At 42.2% G+C, this 18437-nt stretch overlaps 1 protein-coding gene across 1 annotated transcript in view; it reads right to left on the minus strand.

Moving 5' to 3' along the window:
* Positions 1–330: 330 nt before the first annotated feature.
* The window catches only part of ABCB7 (ATP binding cassette subfamily B member 7), a 796257-nt gene continuing 778150 nt past the window's right edge, over positions 331–18437 (minus strand). Inside the window, exon 16 of the mRNA XM_086918402.1 lies at positions 331–1250. Coding sequence (XP_086774528.1) covers positions 1035–1250 — 216 coding nt within the window. The 3' untranslated portion in view covers positions 331–1034. The remainder of the gene's footprint in view (positions 1251–18437) is intronic.

Here is an 18437-nt window from a genome sequence, read left to right on the forward strand (position 1 = left end):
TATGCTACAGGGCGATGCATTGAAGAACTGTTTTGTTTTGTCTCTTGGGGGAGGGAGGTGGTAACATGGGGGTAACACGGAGGAGACAAAACACTTGTGCATTTAGAGTATGTACTTGTTGGTGTCCAGATGCAATTCATAATTCACCTTACCAGATAGACTGGGATAACACCAGCATGGAAAGGGATGCTTTCTGTGAATATTTTACTTATTAAAAGGTAGTAACTCACAGTGTCAAATTCAAGACATTCTTGATTTCAAAATATTGAAGAACACCATGTTACTGACAAACATTTTTTTGTTTTTGTCCACAAGATGACTCCAAGGAAATAACCTCATAAATACATTTAATTGACTACTGGAAATGGATCATGAAATATACATTCGTTGCTTCCCTCTCCCTTTATAGTACTTCCACATTTCGATTTTTCAAGTGACCCGTTATATTTTAATAAAATGATTTAAAATCCAAAAACGTGTCTGATGGGACTCCACAATAACCAGGAGCAGCATCAATTTTACAATTCAATTTAATTAAAATAAATGTAGGAGACATCACAGTTTTCTGCTAATGGAAATACTACAAAAAATTCATACAAAATGTAATGACCCACTAAGATAGGAAGTCAAGGGTGGCATCAATAAGAAACATTAACATGTCCAGTACCCTTGTCGGTCATGTAATGCAGATGGTGGCAGTGCAGGAAAGCTGCTCACGGCCATGGCATGACATCCTTGTTAGACAATTTCCAGGGTATATCCACCACGGTTTTGAAACACTGCAGCTTGTGTGCCTTGTTGATTATTGTTTGAGTCACCAATGATTTTTTAAACCAATTATTCTGGAACAAAACGCAGTTTTGGCTACAGCCTCATCAAGAAACTCATAATTTCTGTGGTTTGTTGCAACACAAAAGTAGCAGTCGACACTTCAAAGTGCCATTTCTTCCCAATGAGTTCAGGAAGAGAGGAACCAAGGTCTTGCTTCAGAACTGTGCTTCAGTGCATTTGAATGTCACTGCGGAGCCCGTCGGCTAGCAGGAGCAGTTCCCGCATCCCTTGACGCTGTTGATGATTTCTTCCTGTAGTTTTTTCCTCTCCTCGTCCTTGGATAACCGTTGGCTGGTATCTTTCTGTTGCTTGATGTTGGTGCTCTGCATGCGGCTGCTCTGCGTGTGCCACATCTCAGAGTACAGACTGGAAGGTTGGGCGAGAAGGTCAAAGTGCTTCCCATGTTCCACCACCTTACCCTGTAGAATGAAACAATACATCAGATGGTCAGCAGGTGCAAGTCTATCTAGGAAGAGTTGGCCTACTGCAGACAGCTAAAACAAAATGTATGTATCTGTATATTTGTATGATGGTCCATACAAAATAACATGGTCAGAATTTAAATCAAATACATAAATAAAAACACACCATTACTAACAGACTCACAGACCAAAATACATGCCCACTGGACAGGAGTGTAGTAAATGAAGAGATACCTATTCATTCCTTTTAAGGAGCTCATAAAAGGGGGATTTGTTCTTGGATGCATTGGAAGCAAGGCGTTATGTGCAAATAATCTGTCTGTTTAAAAGAAGAGTCTGGGAATTTTAAACTTTCTGAAGGCCACCTCATCCTTGTGCGGCTATTAAAAGAAAAACTGCAGCGGTTTATTGTTTTTATTGATTCGTGTATGATCCAGAGTTAATTTGCTTCCTTCTGACAGCTGCTCATGAACATGCTGGATAACAAAATGAGCGGCTGTCAATTTTATTGCTACTTATGCTAGTCAGCCCTGAACAAATCTCCTTCTAAAGAATACAGCTAAAAAAAAAAGTTCATTTTTTAATAAATCAGCCACATTTTTTCTTGACCCCAGGCAGTGCACACAAACAAGCAATAGTTTCTTGAAATATTAGAACACACGGCTCCGCCAGTGATCTGTGGGTGTATAGGTGGGCAGAATGTGGCGGGCCGCAAAGCAATCGCAGAGCATGGTTTGTGCTGTCGTGAAGGACCTGACACCCCAATAACATCCAACACAATATGGATGTCAATTTTACAAAAATTACCAGGGTAGACAAAATTGACAGCAAGCTCCCTTTGGTACCACCACAGAGGTGAAAGCAGACAATTCGACCCAATAACGACATATCACATGACCTACAGGAAGTGATATTGCTCGAGTAAAAAGCAAACATACATCTCTAAGGACCTAGTTTATAGTTGCAAACAAAAAGGGTCACCTCGTGAATATTCATCACCTACAGCTAAAGAAACAAGCACCGAATATTGCTGAATTGACAAAGCTCATGGAGGGTCAAATCGTTTATCCTGGAACAAATTGTGTATCTGGTACAAGGATTATCAAAGATTTTAAGGTGCCAATGTATATGAATATAAAAAAGCTATTACGACATGGGCTTACAATGTTAACTAATAAAGACCACTACATTCACATCACTCAAACTAGAGAAACCTAGTAGAGCATTTAGGAGAATGTCGGAGCCTGCATTAGTCCATAGAAAATAAAAGTAACTATACATTACTACACCGAGATCTAGGGCTGTGTTGACTCCACAGCACCCCCTTATGGATGTCTTATTACCCACCCATCAGTTGGGGGGGGAGGAAATCTCCAATTTTCCCGCTTGCTTTAAAACCACCCTCTGATGTCCCTTACCACCCTAAATATCTAACACTCGCTCATACAAACTTGTACGTCATTTGGAACATTTCTATTCATTATTCACACAGTGCCAGGTTTGTAGTATATCGACTCTAAAATGTCTCCAAATATGGAGGTATTATTTCCACTGGTAGGATTTATGAAATGTGGACACTCCCAAGTCATCTTGTTGTGCCTCAATTTAACCAAAGTGAGAATAATACCAGGGGAAACAAAATCCCTGATTGCAAACTCTAAACTCTCAAGCTAGATTGTTAATGTCTTATAAATCCAGGTTCAGAAAGTTGGTGGTAAACTCAAATTTATCAAGCTTTTGTGGAGGACTGTGAACTCCTCGACAGCGCCCAGGTAGGTTTCCAACCATCAGTCGAGAGGTACTAGTGGTTCTGACTGCAGCCCTAAATGACATAACACTGATCTCTGCCACCTTTGTGCTATTAGAGCTTTCAGATAGAATAAATTATGTCTTCCACGCCACCGACTTAGAGCATCATAAAGAGTTTGGCGTGAGGGATCATTCCCGAGAGTGGTTGGAATACTTCCTCAAGAAACATTCCCAAGCTGCTCCTTATACTCAAATGATGGAGGGTCCCGTTCTACCATCTAACATCACCAGAAAGGAGAGTTCTGACAGCCTTGGTAACATGAAGGTCTGATGTGGGCCCTGCGTGATAAAAAAATCTGAAAACATGCTAAAATAACTAGCTTTCTCCATTAGTAAACAAAGGCCCCAGGGCCCACTATGCATGCAGGCTTACAAACACACGTTTCTGTGCACCAAAATAAACAAGGTGAAAATAGGCCTTCAAAAAAGTGTTTAGCTTCACTGTCAGCTCCCAGACCAACACCCACACACACACACTTACCCTGGTACACGTGGTACAGCTTCCTGAAACCCCTGCTAACGTTATATTTTGGAACATAGCTTGCACAAGTATAAGCAGCAATTTCTAGCAATAAACAGCATCTATCATGGGAATTCACACTTTCAGATATGTAGAAATGTGCGTGACAGGAAAATGTCCTTTTTTAGTAATGAACAACATGTAACCATTGTGTTTAGAAAGAAGTGATGAAAATGTTCTCTTCCTAAAGTACAAGATGTTCTGAAAATGTTCTCTTCCTAAAGTACAAGATGTTCTGAAAATGTTCCCTTCCTAAGGTACAAGATGTTCCGGAAATGTTCTCTTTCAAAGGTACAAGACGTTCTGTTCTAAAAATGTACGGAACATAATGTACTGAAAACATTTCCTTCCGGTGTCCAAAACACTTGTGGTTAAACCACCTGCACCGTAAGGCCAGGGGCCAGCGTCATCATAGAACCCTAGTTCCTCAATTTTGGGTATAACAGGCCCAACTGTCAAATCTGAAATCAGAGCTTTCCTGCGGATGCCCTGCTGCATGAGCGTGGAAGGTTCTCTCGGCTAGCCGAAGACTATCTGACTTGGGACGCCGACGCCTCACTCAGGTTGTGGATCTCCCAGGGCAGATAGCCCATCTCTCTCTCTAGATCTCTGACCCTTCAACTATCTCTCTTCATGGGTATATTCCTGTATGGTAGGCTCTTTTTAACAAGGGTAACTGGCCTCACTCTCAGCTGTTTCCAGACACTGAATTAGTAGCAAAATGTTGTATCTTAGCTAATTCTACTTGCGCCTTCTTTGCCCTGCCCTCATAATTCAGGGCTCTGATAGAAATGTGCAATCTATGACAATGGACCTGTCTCAGATGGTTGGCCCATAGACAGTTGGGTTCTATATTCTTGTACTCAGTAGTGTAGAATCTTTGATCATCTGTGTTAGTGTTCTCTTTAAATACATTTCATTCCAGCATTACCTTGAGATATTTTGAGCATTAGTCATCCAGCATTCATACCAGACAGAGCGAAGTCTGGGTTGTATTTAGAAAATTACATTGTTGCTTGAATTGATATGCATTTAGCTCTCTGTTTGTTAATTGAAAAATAAAGTGCCACTCCAATTTGAACGTCTGGTATCTTACCTTTGTATTCCTTCTCTTACTCAGTGAAGTGCTGTGTTGGTGATGTGCGAACTTTAGCCACATCTAAAAGTGGTGACCACTGACCGAAGGGGTCAAGACTTTCCCCTTCACAGGTTGGAATACTTCCTCAAGAAACATTCCCAAGCTGCTCCTTATACTCAAATTATGTTGCACAATAAACACATTACATGATTGGGAATCCATAGTTCCGCCCTACGCCCAACCTTAATCATCAGTTGTTATTCACGGACTAACAAACATACTCCTGTGGCCTGATATTCTTTGCATACACACGCAACACCCAGTTAATCGTTGGGTAGCTAGGGATAGGGAATAGCATCAGCTCCACTTCAGTGGCTATGGTCTATAGCTGCCTACGTTGATACCAGTTATTTCGGATTCAACACCTACAAAATTGAGATTTTGGTTTTTGGTAATAACAGAACATCTTGGCCTGGTGCCCAGTGGCCTACTGGCCCTCCCTCAATTCAGTTTATAAAATAGGGACTCCAAGTTATTTTTGACACAAAGCTCAGCTTCACTGTTCATGTGAAAAAGCTTATCTCTTCTTTTTTTTACTCCTTAAAAGTGCTGAGCAAAAGTCTCCATTTACTCTCCCCTACTCAGAGAGGCTCATCGTTCAGTCAACAATCAGGTTAAGGGAAGATGAGTTGCAGTCCTTTCTTTTGTGGATGCTTCATTATTCCATTTGAAGACTACAGCTCATCCAGAACTGTGTGCAGACTTATTTTGGGCCTCAGCTGCAGGTCTCACATTTTGTTCTATCTTGTCACCTTCAAAGGCTCCTGGTAAAAGGTGTTCTATAGTTAAAATCATTGTGCAAGGCCCCTCAGGCCTTGCACAACCAAGCGCCCCTCTCTTCATTTGAGGGCTTCTTAAAACTCATAACTTAGGGCGCTCTTGGATATTCCTCCACTCTCTTTACTGCTATTCAACAAGGCCTGTATGTTTGGCCGAGCTTTCTCCTCACTGTTTCTGAAAGCCTGGAACATACTTCTTGATCGATGAGCATCGGACGACCATCTTCTTTTGACATAGGAAACTATTCAAAGCCATTCTCTAGCAGTGCACGCAAAGCAACGAATGGTGTATACAGAATATGTCCTCTAAACATACCCAGGTGAACTGTTGACTGATGTTAGAGAATGTATGGATGATTATCTTCATCACCCTAAAATTATGTTTACAAGAAAAGCTACACTCTTGCAGTTTGGGAGAGCTCAAGGGAAGCTGAAGGAAAGAGTGACTGAGGAGATGGGTGATCACACCATAAACTGGTATCTACATACCTGCATGAGATCTATGTATTTGACATTAAATAAAGATTTCCAACTAGTTACCAAGAGGAATCCACATAAACGTTAGACCCGTGAATGGTTTTAGCCGTTTACTGTTATGTAGAATGCTATGTTGCCATCAATGAACTCACAATGCCAACACATTCATGTCCTATGAACCGTGAAAGTCCATATTATCACTTGAAATGTTGGATAGATAGAGGGATCACTGACCGCAAGAATTCACTGGAGTTTGGTGGGAAGGAGGAACAATCTTCATGCCCTACTGAATACACGAAACAGACTGGGGTGTGCAAAATGAGGCGTCTGATGGCTCAATGACGAATGTATCTATCTGATGCAGGGATCTGTCTATCTTTATCCTCATGGTCACCAAGTCGAATACCAATGGTCCACACAGCCTGTCCTTCATCGAAGGTCAATAAAATGAGTGTCACTGAGTTGAATACCAACTAACACCTGCTATGTAGCGCTAAGAACCTGGAGGGTGAACATGTGTTATGTTATTATTATTTATAAAGCAAACCACAAGGAGATGATGGACGGAGCGCTCAATCTTTTCAGACGCTCACCCCCCAGTCACAGATCTGGGCTGAATCCCTCATTGTTCTTTAGCTCATTTCGCCACCCCAGTTCAGATCCATCATATGCAAATCAGTATTGACCCTGTGCCGCATGGGAACAGTCCAGACCGAAATGCCAAGCCAGGTTTTCCCTGGACCGGAAACAAGCATTCTGGGACCGATTTCGGGGTATCACCTGTCATCAGCCAGGCTAGCTTGAACCCAGTGGCGAAGTGAGCAAAGGACCCACGTCTGGGCATACCCTGCCAACGTAGGACAAACCAAGCAAACACAAGGAGATGATGGACAAAGCACTGAAACTTTGACACTCTCCCCCAGTCATAGATCAGTCAAACTGCATGGTATCCAGACAGATGTTTGTCTGTATGTAAGGGACTAATTGCAAATTCATCGCTTTTTCAATAGGTTTTGCTGGAAGGGGGCTTGTGTCTAAATCCGCCCAGGTTTCTTTGCTAGAAATAAGTTGAGGCTTGAAAGTGTTGATATAACAGACTCAATTCAAGACCATGCTTTATTAAGGCGTAACTTCTGCTGGTGGCAGGATCATTAATAACACCATATGATCCCCCTCCCCATGCTCTACCTGCTCCCATTTCCCTCTTTGTCTATTAATTGTTGACCATTGTAATTATAGTCAAAGGCAGTGATGTACCATATTCCCTTTGTGTGGTCGAATGAATGACTTATGGAATGATAGCCGTTTGGATATGATTGTGGCAATGAGTGTATAATGAGAGTTGTGTGTGTGGGACTAGTTTTCTACCTTGATTATTAAATGTTATTGAATGTATTCAGATTTTAACATTTGTAAATGTCGCCTTTTCAATCTGAAGAATCATAAAATCAACAAAAATATGAATAAAACAATCAACTATGAAAAAATGTCAGCCTTCGTGTATTAAAGATGATGTGTGGCTTTGATGGTACCCAGTGTTGCTATTCTAAACCCTAGGATTCTGTTTCAGAACCTTCTCAATATAGCCCGGCAGGGTTCTTTTTGAGAATTTGTATTGTTTAATCCCCATTCCTGCCGTTTATCCTAATCCCCTTGGGGAACCCCCTTCTATTTATTTATTTAATGCTTTATTAAGGACCTTGCTTTGATACGTGCCTAAGGTAACCCTGCATTGAACTGTGGCATGTCAGGTGAGGGCAGATTGTGGGTAGCAGCTATTATCTTAGAAATAAAGCCTAAAACGCCGAGCGGAAAACTGCAGGTGCCGCAGGTAATGGCAGGTACGTAATGGCAGCACTGGCATCCATCCAGCCCGGAGTCAGAGTCAGACTACCTCTGTTCCTCTCAGAAATTACAGAGATCAACTGCGGTGTACCCCAGGGCTCCTCCAAGAGCCCCACCATTTTCAGCATCTACATGGCCCCCCCCTTGCAGCCATCATCAGAAGCTACGGGCTTAACATAAGTCTCTTATGCTGATGATACCCAGCTGATCCTCTCCCTCACCAATGAGCCCACAACTGTCAGAACCAACTTCCATAGCAGAATGAAGGCCGTTGCCACCTGGAATTAAGACCGCTGCCTCAAACATAACTCGGACAAGACCGAAGTGCTCATCCTGAAACCCACTCTGTCAGCCTGGGAGGACTCGAGGTGGCCAGACGTCTGGGATCGCACCCCCTAACCCCATCCCGATGGACCACACTTGCAACCTTGACATTATACTGGACTTTTCGTTCACAAAGAAACGCCAAATAAATGCAATTTCCGCCTGCTCCGAAAGACATTAATATGGATCTCTATAGAACCGAGAAAAACGGTCACCCACGCACTCATCTCCAGCAAACTTGACATCGGCAACGCACTCTACACATGCATCACCCAGAAACAGCTCAAGAAACTACAGAACTCCGCAGCCAGTATACTGCTTGGCGAATTAATCAGGGCCAAACGGAACTGCAGCACAGTTGATAGCTATGAGCAAGAGAAAAAGATAATGATGACAAGGTTTTCTGAAAGGGGATATTCTAAAAAAATCATTAAGCAGGCCGAGACAAGAGTAGCCCAGATGGTTCAGGGGGACCCCCTGATCCCAAAAGATCATCAGAAAGCTGATGTAATTCGTTTTATAACCAATTACGATAGTCAGTCATGGGAGATTAGACGTAGTCTTCACAAATTCTGGGATGTTCTCAGATTGGATAAAGACCTGCGTGAAGTAATACAGGATACCCCTTCACTTACATTCAGAAAGGCTAAGTCACTTAGAGACACCTTAGGTACGACACTAATTAAAGAATGTCCTAATCTAATGCTGTACAGGGATTTTTCCCGTGTAAAAAATGCAAGGCATGCAAATTTAGCAAAAACTGTAAATCATTAAAAATCTCAAAAGATCAGGAGGCACACAAAATCACCAAACATCTAAGTTGTACCACTGATTACGCTATATATGCGTTACAATGTCCGTGCGACAAATTTTACATTGGTTGCACAACCAAACAAGCTAAACTCAGAGTCTTAGAACCCCTTAGGGCTATAAAAAATCTCAATCACCAGTACCCTGTGGCCAGACATTTTGCCACAGAACACAATCAAAACTCGAACTTTACGGTACTGGACTGTGTTGAGTTTAAAGAAAGAGGGGGCAATCGGTGGTTGGATCTAAGGAAATTGGAGTCTAAATACATAATCAAATATAACACGTTTCAACCTGTTGGTCATAACCTTGGGGAAGAATTAGCAGTCCATCTACACGAGTAATTTCAATTGTTGGTATTTTGTTCATATTGTGTATATTGATTTTAAAATCAGTAGCTTGCTGTCGTCTCTTTATGGAATACTGCTTACTTTTAAAGAAACTGTTGATTTTAATTCGCACATGCAACTTTTATATGGACACACAGGCTGAAATCACATTGTTCTCTTGTTGCAGGTATTGGACTCTATGCCCACTTGGGCGGAATTGTGATTACTGTTCTACATTGTATCAGACAGTGCATGCCCACTGGGGCAACATTTGGTTTTGTCGCGCGACTTGAGGAATATTGCGGGACATTTAAAATCGTGAGCCCACTTGGGCACTAATCGCGATAAAATTGCACAAACTTTCTTGTTTAAATAGAGTAACACTGCCTTTACTTATATGCATGTCACGCAATGCTATATGAAGTTTTTTTCAATTGAAACTTTGTTGAAAAACCATGAGTGAACTGAAACATTGTTGCCGAAAATGTGTCTTTTATGTCTATTCACCACGTGGTATATGATGTAATGTACCCATTTCACTTTAAAAGAATAGCAATTTCAATTGTACTCCACCCGTGAGCAAGAGGTAGGCTTACCTCGAAACGCGTAGGGGCTGTTTTTTTGCCAATAAACCTGAGCACTGCAAAATTGATTTGGGCCTCGACTCTGGTGTCTTTACATACAAGGATTGCGCCAGGAATTCATGTATATATATATATATATATATATATTTATATATATATATAAAAATAATTCAATTTAAATGAAAAAATATATATTTAAATAAAGTACTTTTACAAAGTATATGCCTTCATCACGCATGACTTTGCATTGTAATGGCATGCGTGGTAAAGGCTTATGCGGGGTAAATGTTTGCGGGGTCATGGTAGGTCGGAGTAAGCGCACTTGCGTTATAAAAAATGCGGAGTAATGGTATGCGGGATATTATCCCGCAGAATAACATCATATATTCTGTAAGGAGGCCGTAGCTGATCTGTTACTCGGTATCCAGGTCAGGCACGGAGCCTTTAAACATTATGACAACAAATTACCAGATCTAGAATGTTAGAGAAAGACTCCTTGTGGGGTGAGGAGCAGCTGGCTTCACGGAGGCAGAAGGCAGTGACCTGAAACTCACTGGAGAGCTCCCGCCTTGATGCCACTCTCTGGGCTGCCCTACTGGTTTCCCATTAGGCTGCCTTCTGGTTCCTCCTCCTTCCTTTCCTGCTCCATACATAAACCGAATAACATAACATGTACATTTGTAAAGCGCACGTATCACCTGAAGGCCTCAAGGCGCTGAATAACAGATGCATATTGTTACCCAAATCAATAGTACTCATTTTATCGACCTCAGATGGATGAAAGGCTGAGTGGACCCAGCGGGATTAGAACCTGTGACCATGAGGTCGAACACAGGCTCCTACATTGGATGCATTAGTCCACTGCGCCACCAGACCCAAATTAATCTACATATAAATGATTTGCATATTTTGGTGCACGGCCTGAAAAGCTGGCATGGATCTAGCGCTCCCAGGCGTATGTACGCACACCTACATTAGATGAATCACTTTTCTGTTACTAAACACCGGAAACAAATTATTTTCTTTAATGCGTTTCCTAAAGTAGTTTCTCTTTCTTTCGCTTTTGAATAGCTCGGATAATTTTAAGTCGTGTTAAAAACAAGCCTTGAAAAAGAACGATCATACCTGCGTGGCATGTAGAGGACGTGTGTAGGGTAATTTGTGAAACAAAAACCTGGAATATTGCAAGCAGCAGGTGATTCATTTCAATAAGTGTTTCACTTAAAAAAAATATTCAGCATCCCACAAATACAGGAGTGTAGTTTGTAATTACTTTCTCGTTAAGAAATAACATTCTGTGCCACGTGCTAGCTAGCCTTCCATGGTGAATGGCGCACGCTACCTCAGCAATTAGTGAGTTATTCCACAATACAGGGCGCGTTGCTGCTAGAACTAGGGGGGGGGGGAGAGGAAAAACCCGAATGATTGGAGTATGGAGACCGACAATGACCAAAAACTGTCTAGATCAGAAGAAGACACCTCTACATCTATAGAGTCAGAGACACCTACAGTTCTGGCTACAGACCTGAACTAACAAGCACTGACAAATCCAAAAGGCTCTAAAAGGCTTTTTTCCTTGCTTGTGCAAGCATGTCTGACAATCTTGCACTGGGTTACCTATTACAGAAAATCAATTTCCTGAATAACGCCTGTGCGCGCTTCACAATGAGCATGGGCGCATGCTTTACAAAGCACGCGTGCATTGTGATGCCTGGCAGCAGATATGTAATTTTTTGTTTACTGGTCCAACATGGCAAATGGCCGTGAAACCAAAAAAAAGTTCAACACAAAGTGGATACAAAAGAGCAGAAAATGATAGTGAGAAGCCCAAAGCACTGGGGACGGCTAAGCCTTCATGAAAATAAATGAAGTATTTCAAGTGGGGAGCAGGAAGGAAACCTCAGAGTGGGGGAGGAGCAAAAAGAGAACACAGGGTGGTAGAGGAACAAGCGAGGTGAGAACAAAGAAACGCATGCATTGACTGATTGCTAGTGGTAAGGAAAAAAGAGAAAAAGAGTTGTGAGGTTAGCGGTGGAAAGATAAAACTCATCCCATTAGAACACAGTGAGAACCAAATGGTCCAGTGTAGAACGATCACAAGAACGAGGAAGAACGCCATCGAATCGAGGGCAGACAACTGAGATAGACAACAAAGCCATCCAATCATAAACAAGAGGCTGACCCAAATCCCACTTTGGGTATATATTATGTATTGGAAACAACAGGTCTGCTACAAAAACTGAAAGCGGTCTGTGACAGACAGCTACAAATATACCAGTGGTGTTATTAAGCATACACAGACTGGTGCTTTTTGTTTTCAAGCACAAGAGGCAGACAGACGGCAATACCCAGCACTCAATAAATAAAACCAGAAACTACAAGAAAGTATTATATAGAAATCTGCCACGGTACCAGAATATGACGAACCAGAACGATCAAATCACCAACCAAACTCAGGAAGATACATTTTAAGCACCCGGAGCAATCCTCAGACAGGCAATGCTGCAGCTACTGGATCCGCGCACAGGTCCTCCTGGCCAGCAGACTACCTCCCAGGGTCAACAAGGGCAGATGCTGACCTGATCCAGGCTCACTCACCACAAGCTGGAGATTGCAATAATCTGAACCAAACGGCAATGGAGGCCCAGAGGGCAGAGTCCGCAGCCAATGCCATAGTGCAGAACCTGGAACTGAGGGAAACTGTCTCGCGTGGTCCACGATACAGAGCTATCACAAAGAACTCGTTTCTGAAGGCAGGAAAAAGGAAACAATCTCCCAAGAAAAAAATGGAGAATAAAAAGTATGCATCATAAAAGAAAGAAAGATAGAAGGCACAACTGCCATAACACTTGCATCACAGCTGTCGATCTGAAATCTAAACCACACCCTCTTTTGAAGAAAACCAATGACATGTAATTTACTTGTATTCGGATTTACTGCATACACTTTTTTGTGATGCTGGCAGTGTTTATATACCGCTCCAGCTCACGGATGCCACCTCAGAGCGCTAAAAAACATCAAAAACAAAAATGGCAAGAGGTTAGGGTTTACACCAGCTCCCTGCGTTTGATATTGAAGGTCGTCAGTATGGCTAGGTCTGTCAGGTTTAACTACCAAGGCTAGTAGGGTGCAGCAACCCGGTGCAAGGCTGAGGAGATCACAGCGTTTCGTACCGATTATCGGCTTCTCTGAGCTAGATTCACCACCATCTGAAAAGACAAGACTGCCATGAAAGAATTCAACTCTCAGTAAATTGTTGAAGTTTTGAACGCAGTCTGCAGAAGTCAGAATGTAGAAGTGGCCAAAACCAGAGTCAACTCAAAGGAGTGTACATCCTGGCACTGGATGGCATGAAAGCAGACGGCACAGAAGATCAAACCCGCCAGCGCAGGAGACAACAGTGGTTAGGCTGAAGACGGGCGGCTCAGGTGAGCAAGGTTTTCAGGAATTACCTCTCGAGGAAAAATCCACAACAGTGACCTCTCCACTACGTTTAACTGGAAGGGGGACTGAATACTTGTTCGATGGAGAGAAACTGAATGTTCCACTGAAGGATAGAAGTGTGCCCGCTCTATTAATACTTTATTGAATCCTCAAATCTGGCTACTTTGGCCTGCTGGAGGCACGAACTAGTGCCCAGATGTGCCTCTTGGGCTATGAGGCCAGTACTGCACAAGGGAAGAGTGTCTATGCATTGGCTTAGAGTCCCCTCCCCACACCTGCTGCTGCTCTGCCCTTATGCACAATGCCAGACCAAGAGGTATATGGACCGGTTTGAACCCTGCTTAGGATAAGGTTCCTGTTGTGCGGTAACCATGTGCCCCTCTCACTGCCCGGATAATGTGTCACGGTCATTCACGGTAGTCCACTACAGCCCTGACGAATTCCGATATGCGATGTGATTCCGATTAACAATGCTGCTGTCATTACAGAACATTACAGGATACATGCAGAATTGCAAGAGAAACTGAAACTCCAAAATATACAATTTTTCCTATGGAAACTTAGAATATGTAGCATTCCCCCGCCCTCTGTCAGTATTTAATAACAACTGGACACTCGTAACCAGGGCATAAACCTAACTGGATGTTTGAGATTTAACTTTCAAGTGAGGTAACAGCTTGCATACCTGATTGCACAGGTGGTCTTCTCTCTGCCTTCTTGCAAACAATACATTAAAAACAAGCATTTGCAATGCAATAGGTCTTGCATTTTCGCGAGTTTAAGCTATTTGAATTGTAAATGACAATGCCTTTTATTTATGTTTTAAAAACGAAAACAAAAATAAAAGGCATTGTTATTTGAAATGTCAATAGCTCAAACTGTGTAAATGCGAGACCTATTGCATTGCAAATGCTTTTTAGATTAGTGAGTAGAAACACTCTCTTTCGGCCCACCCAGCAAATTAATTAAATAAACAAGCACGGCTGCTAAAGTGAAAGACCACGCTGCAAATTAAAAACAAATTGTGCTTACTGACTTATGAAGTAGACTGTGTAATGCCACAAGTAAAAGCTCCAGTCCTCATTGGAGGTAACAAATGGCGAAAGGGCGGTAACACAGAGGAACTAACAAGCCTCATTATCAATCGGAAGCCAGCATTTACCAAGGACAGTGACACCAGCCAATCAAAAAGATGGGCGCATAGAAGGCAAGGCCTCCACAGCATACTCGACTACTGCATGCCTCGCAGAGCGAGTGGTGCATGGCGCTGCCGCTAGGCTCGAGCTAAAATATATATATATATATATATTTATGCACCAAACAATTCCCACCACTTCCGGCGTGCGGCGAGGAAGGAACTCAGACCACCACAGCAAGTCAGGCAAGATATAGATTTTATTTGCATTTCTTCTTCAGCCTGCAACGACGCGTTTCGGGCTTCAAGAGCCCTTGATCACATTCAGCAAATATTGCAACCGTTGTGGTTTTATACGTTTTTTTAAACATCAAATGTACACGCCCCCCTACACTGAATGGGCTGCAGGTCACATGATTGATAGACAAGAAGAAAAGACTACCAAATGGATATACGTCTTTCCCAGGTTAATTTACAACAGTAGAAAAGACAATGATACTAACTGCTTAAATGCAGGTTATTGAATTCTATAGTATAGCATATTGGTCTTCTAATTGCAACCATAAGGCGAGTTGATATACATCATCAAATTTAAAATAACAGGATGAATCCATTTATGAAATTGTTTCCAATAATAAACCCACTATGGGTCATTTATACAGCCTCAAGGAAATACTGCTTTGACCAACTGACATATGTCATACGTAAATTACACCATGTGATCATGTATTCCGGGTAAGAATAATGTGAATCCTGCTAGACCATTTAGAGTTCCAACAAATTTTTTGCATAAAGTGCTGTTTCTTGTGCTAATAGTGCAAAAAGTTTAACAAATGTGAAGTGTTCGACGTGCAATTAATAATAACAAACTGGTCAATTAAAAATCCATAGCTATACATTACTATATACACATATTACATCTGGAATGAAGTCATATAATATATGTTATGTTTTGTAAAAAGTTAGTATAAGCTATTTAAAGGACAGGGGAGAGTCATGGGAGCGGTCATGGCAGAGAGAATGTATTGGTATAAATCTGGGCTAAGAGCTTGATGCAAAAATAGCTTCCTATTGTGCAGTGTATAATCATCAAAAATTGTGAATTTAATAAAAACAGAAGAAGTCATTATACACAGCGTTCTTATAAGACACAATAGTTTTCTAAAGATATGTTTACATATCTTCTGAATTATTGAGACCCCTGGGCCACTTGCTGTCTAACTCCAATATAAATTTCGTTTCCAGCTGTCTTAGCTTTCTCTCTCTGTTGTATATATATACAAACTCACTGAACTCATTTCAGCCCCTCACAAAAATTAAAGTACATGGTTTCAGGAGGGAAGTGGAGCCAGTGGGCGGATGGCTGAGGCCACCTCTGTACAACAGTGAAAGCGGCCAGTGAAGGACACTGCTTCAGCACACTCGCCGCCCGGGCTAGCAATGTGAACAGAATAATAATGGACCGCCGTCCGCTCCAGCATTGACATCCTGGCTCAGCTATCATCATAACATTTATAAGACACATAAAAAATACATTCTTACTCGGTACAAGAAAAGTCAGGTGTTTCCATTTTGCAAGAAGCCATCGCAGGCAGCCTCGCGTTAGCATTTATAAATGTAAGCGGAACACTTCAACAAGGCTTGACATTTACGAGAGGGTTTGAAGCACTCAGGAAGGCCGCTGCTTGATTTCTTGACAGAATTGGGAAGCGACAAGCAGGTGTGACAAGAGCATCCTTCGACACTCAGTGTGGTCTGAGTCTGCATCCCAATGACATGTAGTGTGCCATCAGGTCTGCTGCCTGAGCCTTCAGAAAGCAGGCAGCAGACTCAATCCACAACACAGAAATGTGCCTCGTCTTGGAATCAGTGTACAGCCACTGGTCCGTAGCATATGGAAACGAGCATCTTTAACACCACCACAACGGAACATGTAATGTTTCTGCCATTTACATAGCGCCAACAACCATCTCAAGGCACGACAGCGCAATCTCACTAAGCGCCCCTTCACAGGGAGCTGCGAAGGCCATTAATCGTGTTTGATGGGGTTTCATTTGAGAGATTAGTGAAGAGTACTGTGCTACACTGACTGAATGTAGCTTGTTGGAAGTAGTATGTCATTCAAGCTACATTATTCAGTTAGAGCTATGAAGCGGGTGCTGGGTCCTCAAGACTTGGCTGGTCGAATAAGCCTCCAGGACCTGCAAGCGCCTGAATACCCTATCGGGTGATTATCTGCGCTTTATAAATCCCGATTGATTAGTGGAGGAGGCGCTTAAGAGAATAAATCTATCTGAAGATACCACTTCTACGCCTGTGCACATTAACCTTCATTACAAGTTTGTTCAGTGGTTAGTCCATCAGTGATCTCGGTAGATCAGTGTGGAAGTATATTATGTTTAGGGCTCCCGGTTTAATGGTATTTATTTTTTTAACATTTCCTTCTGTATTGATCCATATTTATTTTCATGTCATTTTATCTGTATATATCTGTATTTATTTTTGTTGCAAGCAAAAAAAGACGTTTCAGCTAGTATTTTTCCACATTTATAAATAGACATTGCAAAGGGTTGTTATAGGTTTAGCTATATGTATATCTGGGCCAAATATGTTTCATGCAACATCCACCCAAAAACTTTTTTGTTAGATCAAAACAGGAACTCACATATGAGAAATGGGAGTGGTGTCACAGATTTTACTTGCGATAATATTAGTGATCTGATGCTGTGTTACAATATTGAAAACACTGTCATTAGCCATTTTTATTAAATGTAAACACATTTAGAATGTAGACAAGTGCACCTGGGTACTTTCAGTGACCTGGCCAAAGACAGCAGCAAACTCTCAATTCAGAAAAAAATAAAGGCCCTTGCATTAGTTCTGCCAGGCTCTATTTCCCTCACAATCCTGAAGCATGAAGCCTAGAATATCCAACAACAGCCACGTGAGCTGGCAGCTTTTGATTCATATTTTTTTTTAAACTAAGTCCTTCGCTAATGCAAAACCCTTTTTCCATAAGTTAATTAGTCTCTGCTTTGAAGGCATTGGGCGTGTATCACTTCCCTTATTTTACTTTATACTGCCCCGTAGCATTTGAACAATTTACTTTATTGCTGTAATCCCACACAGTGTAGCTGCAGCCACAGAGTAGTGCAAACAGTGAAATACATGTCCACCCCCCACCCTTTGATTAACCTGTGACCTAAAACTCACTGGGGTGCAGGCTCAGTGCAGGAGATGTTAAAGGAACAGCAGAAGGAATTTCCCGCGCCTAGAGTGATTAATGGCCCAGCAGGTGCTAATGTGGGCAGCCATACACGGCAATCAGGAGAGGGTTGTGGCAGGCAACCCTGGCTGGAGCAGGGGTTGCCAAACATTTCTCGGGCTCAGAGAATCTAATTTGGTTGTATTTTTCCACTTCTATTTATAAATACAGACGGAAAAAAAATATTTTTCTGTCTGTATTTATATGTATAAATCCGTATAAACGGAAAACCGGGAGCCTTAATTATGTTTAGTTCAGTCTTGGGAGTTCTTTATCCCCTTGCGTGCTCCCGTCGGACTACCTCCCTAGTGCTGCCGTCGGCAAACGGAGCCCCGCCCATCTTTTAGAACGCCCGCACCGCAAGGTGTTAACACCTTAGCTGCTTCGCAAATATCCCTCCCCAGTGCTGCGCTGTCCATTGGAACTAGTGCTGAATGGACGTCCAATGGTCGTGCGCAGCACTGGGGAGGTAGCGCTCGTGACGACCGTTGGCCGTCAGCAGCGCTTAAGAGGTTAAGGAGTGTGCATGGTTGTGTGAGCTGAGTAGTATGTGTTTTTCTACATTGAGTGGTCAGTTGTTCATTGCTCAGCATAAAGTATCAAAAGCAACACTGCTCAGGTAGCTACCTGTGAAGCAATACTCTGCGAATCAAGAGTTGCTGTATTTATGCTAGATTTGTTCAGAGTACTTCTACAGTGTAGGTTACTACGGTGTGGCACAGTGC

The sequence above is a fragment of the Lissotriton vulgaris genome, chromosome 4_1, assembly GCF_964263255.1.
Source record: "Lissotriton vulgaris chromosome 4_1, aLisVul1.2, whole genome shotgun sequence".
Classification (NCBI taxonomy): Eukaryota; Metazoa; Chordata; class Amphibia; order Caudata; family Salamandridae; genus Lissotriton; species Lissotriton vulgaris.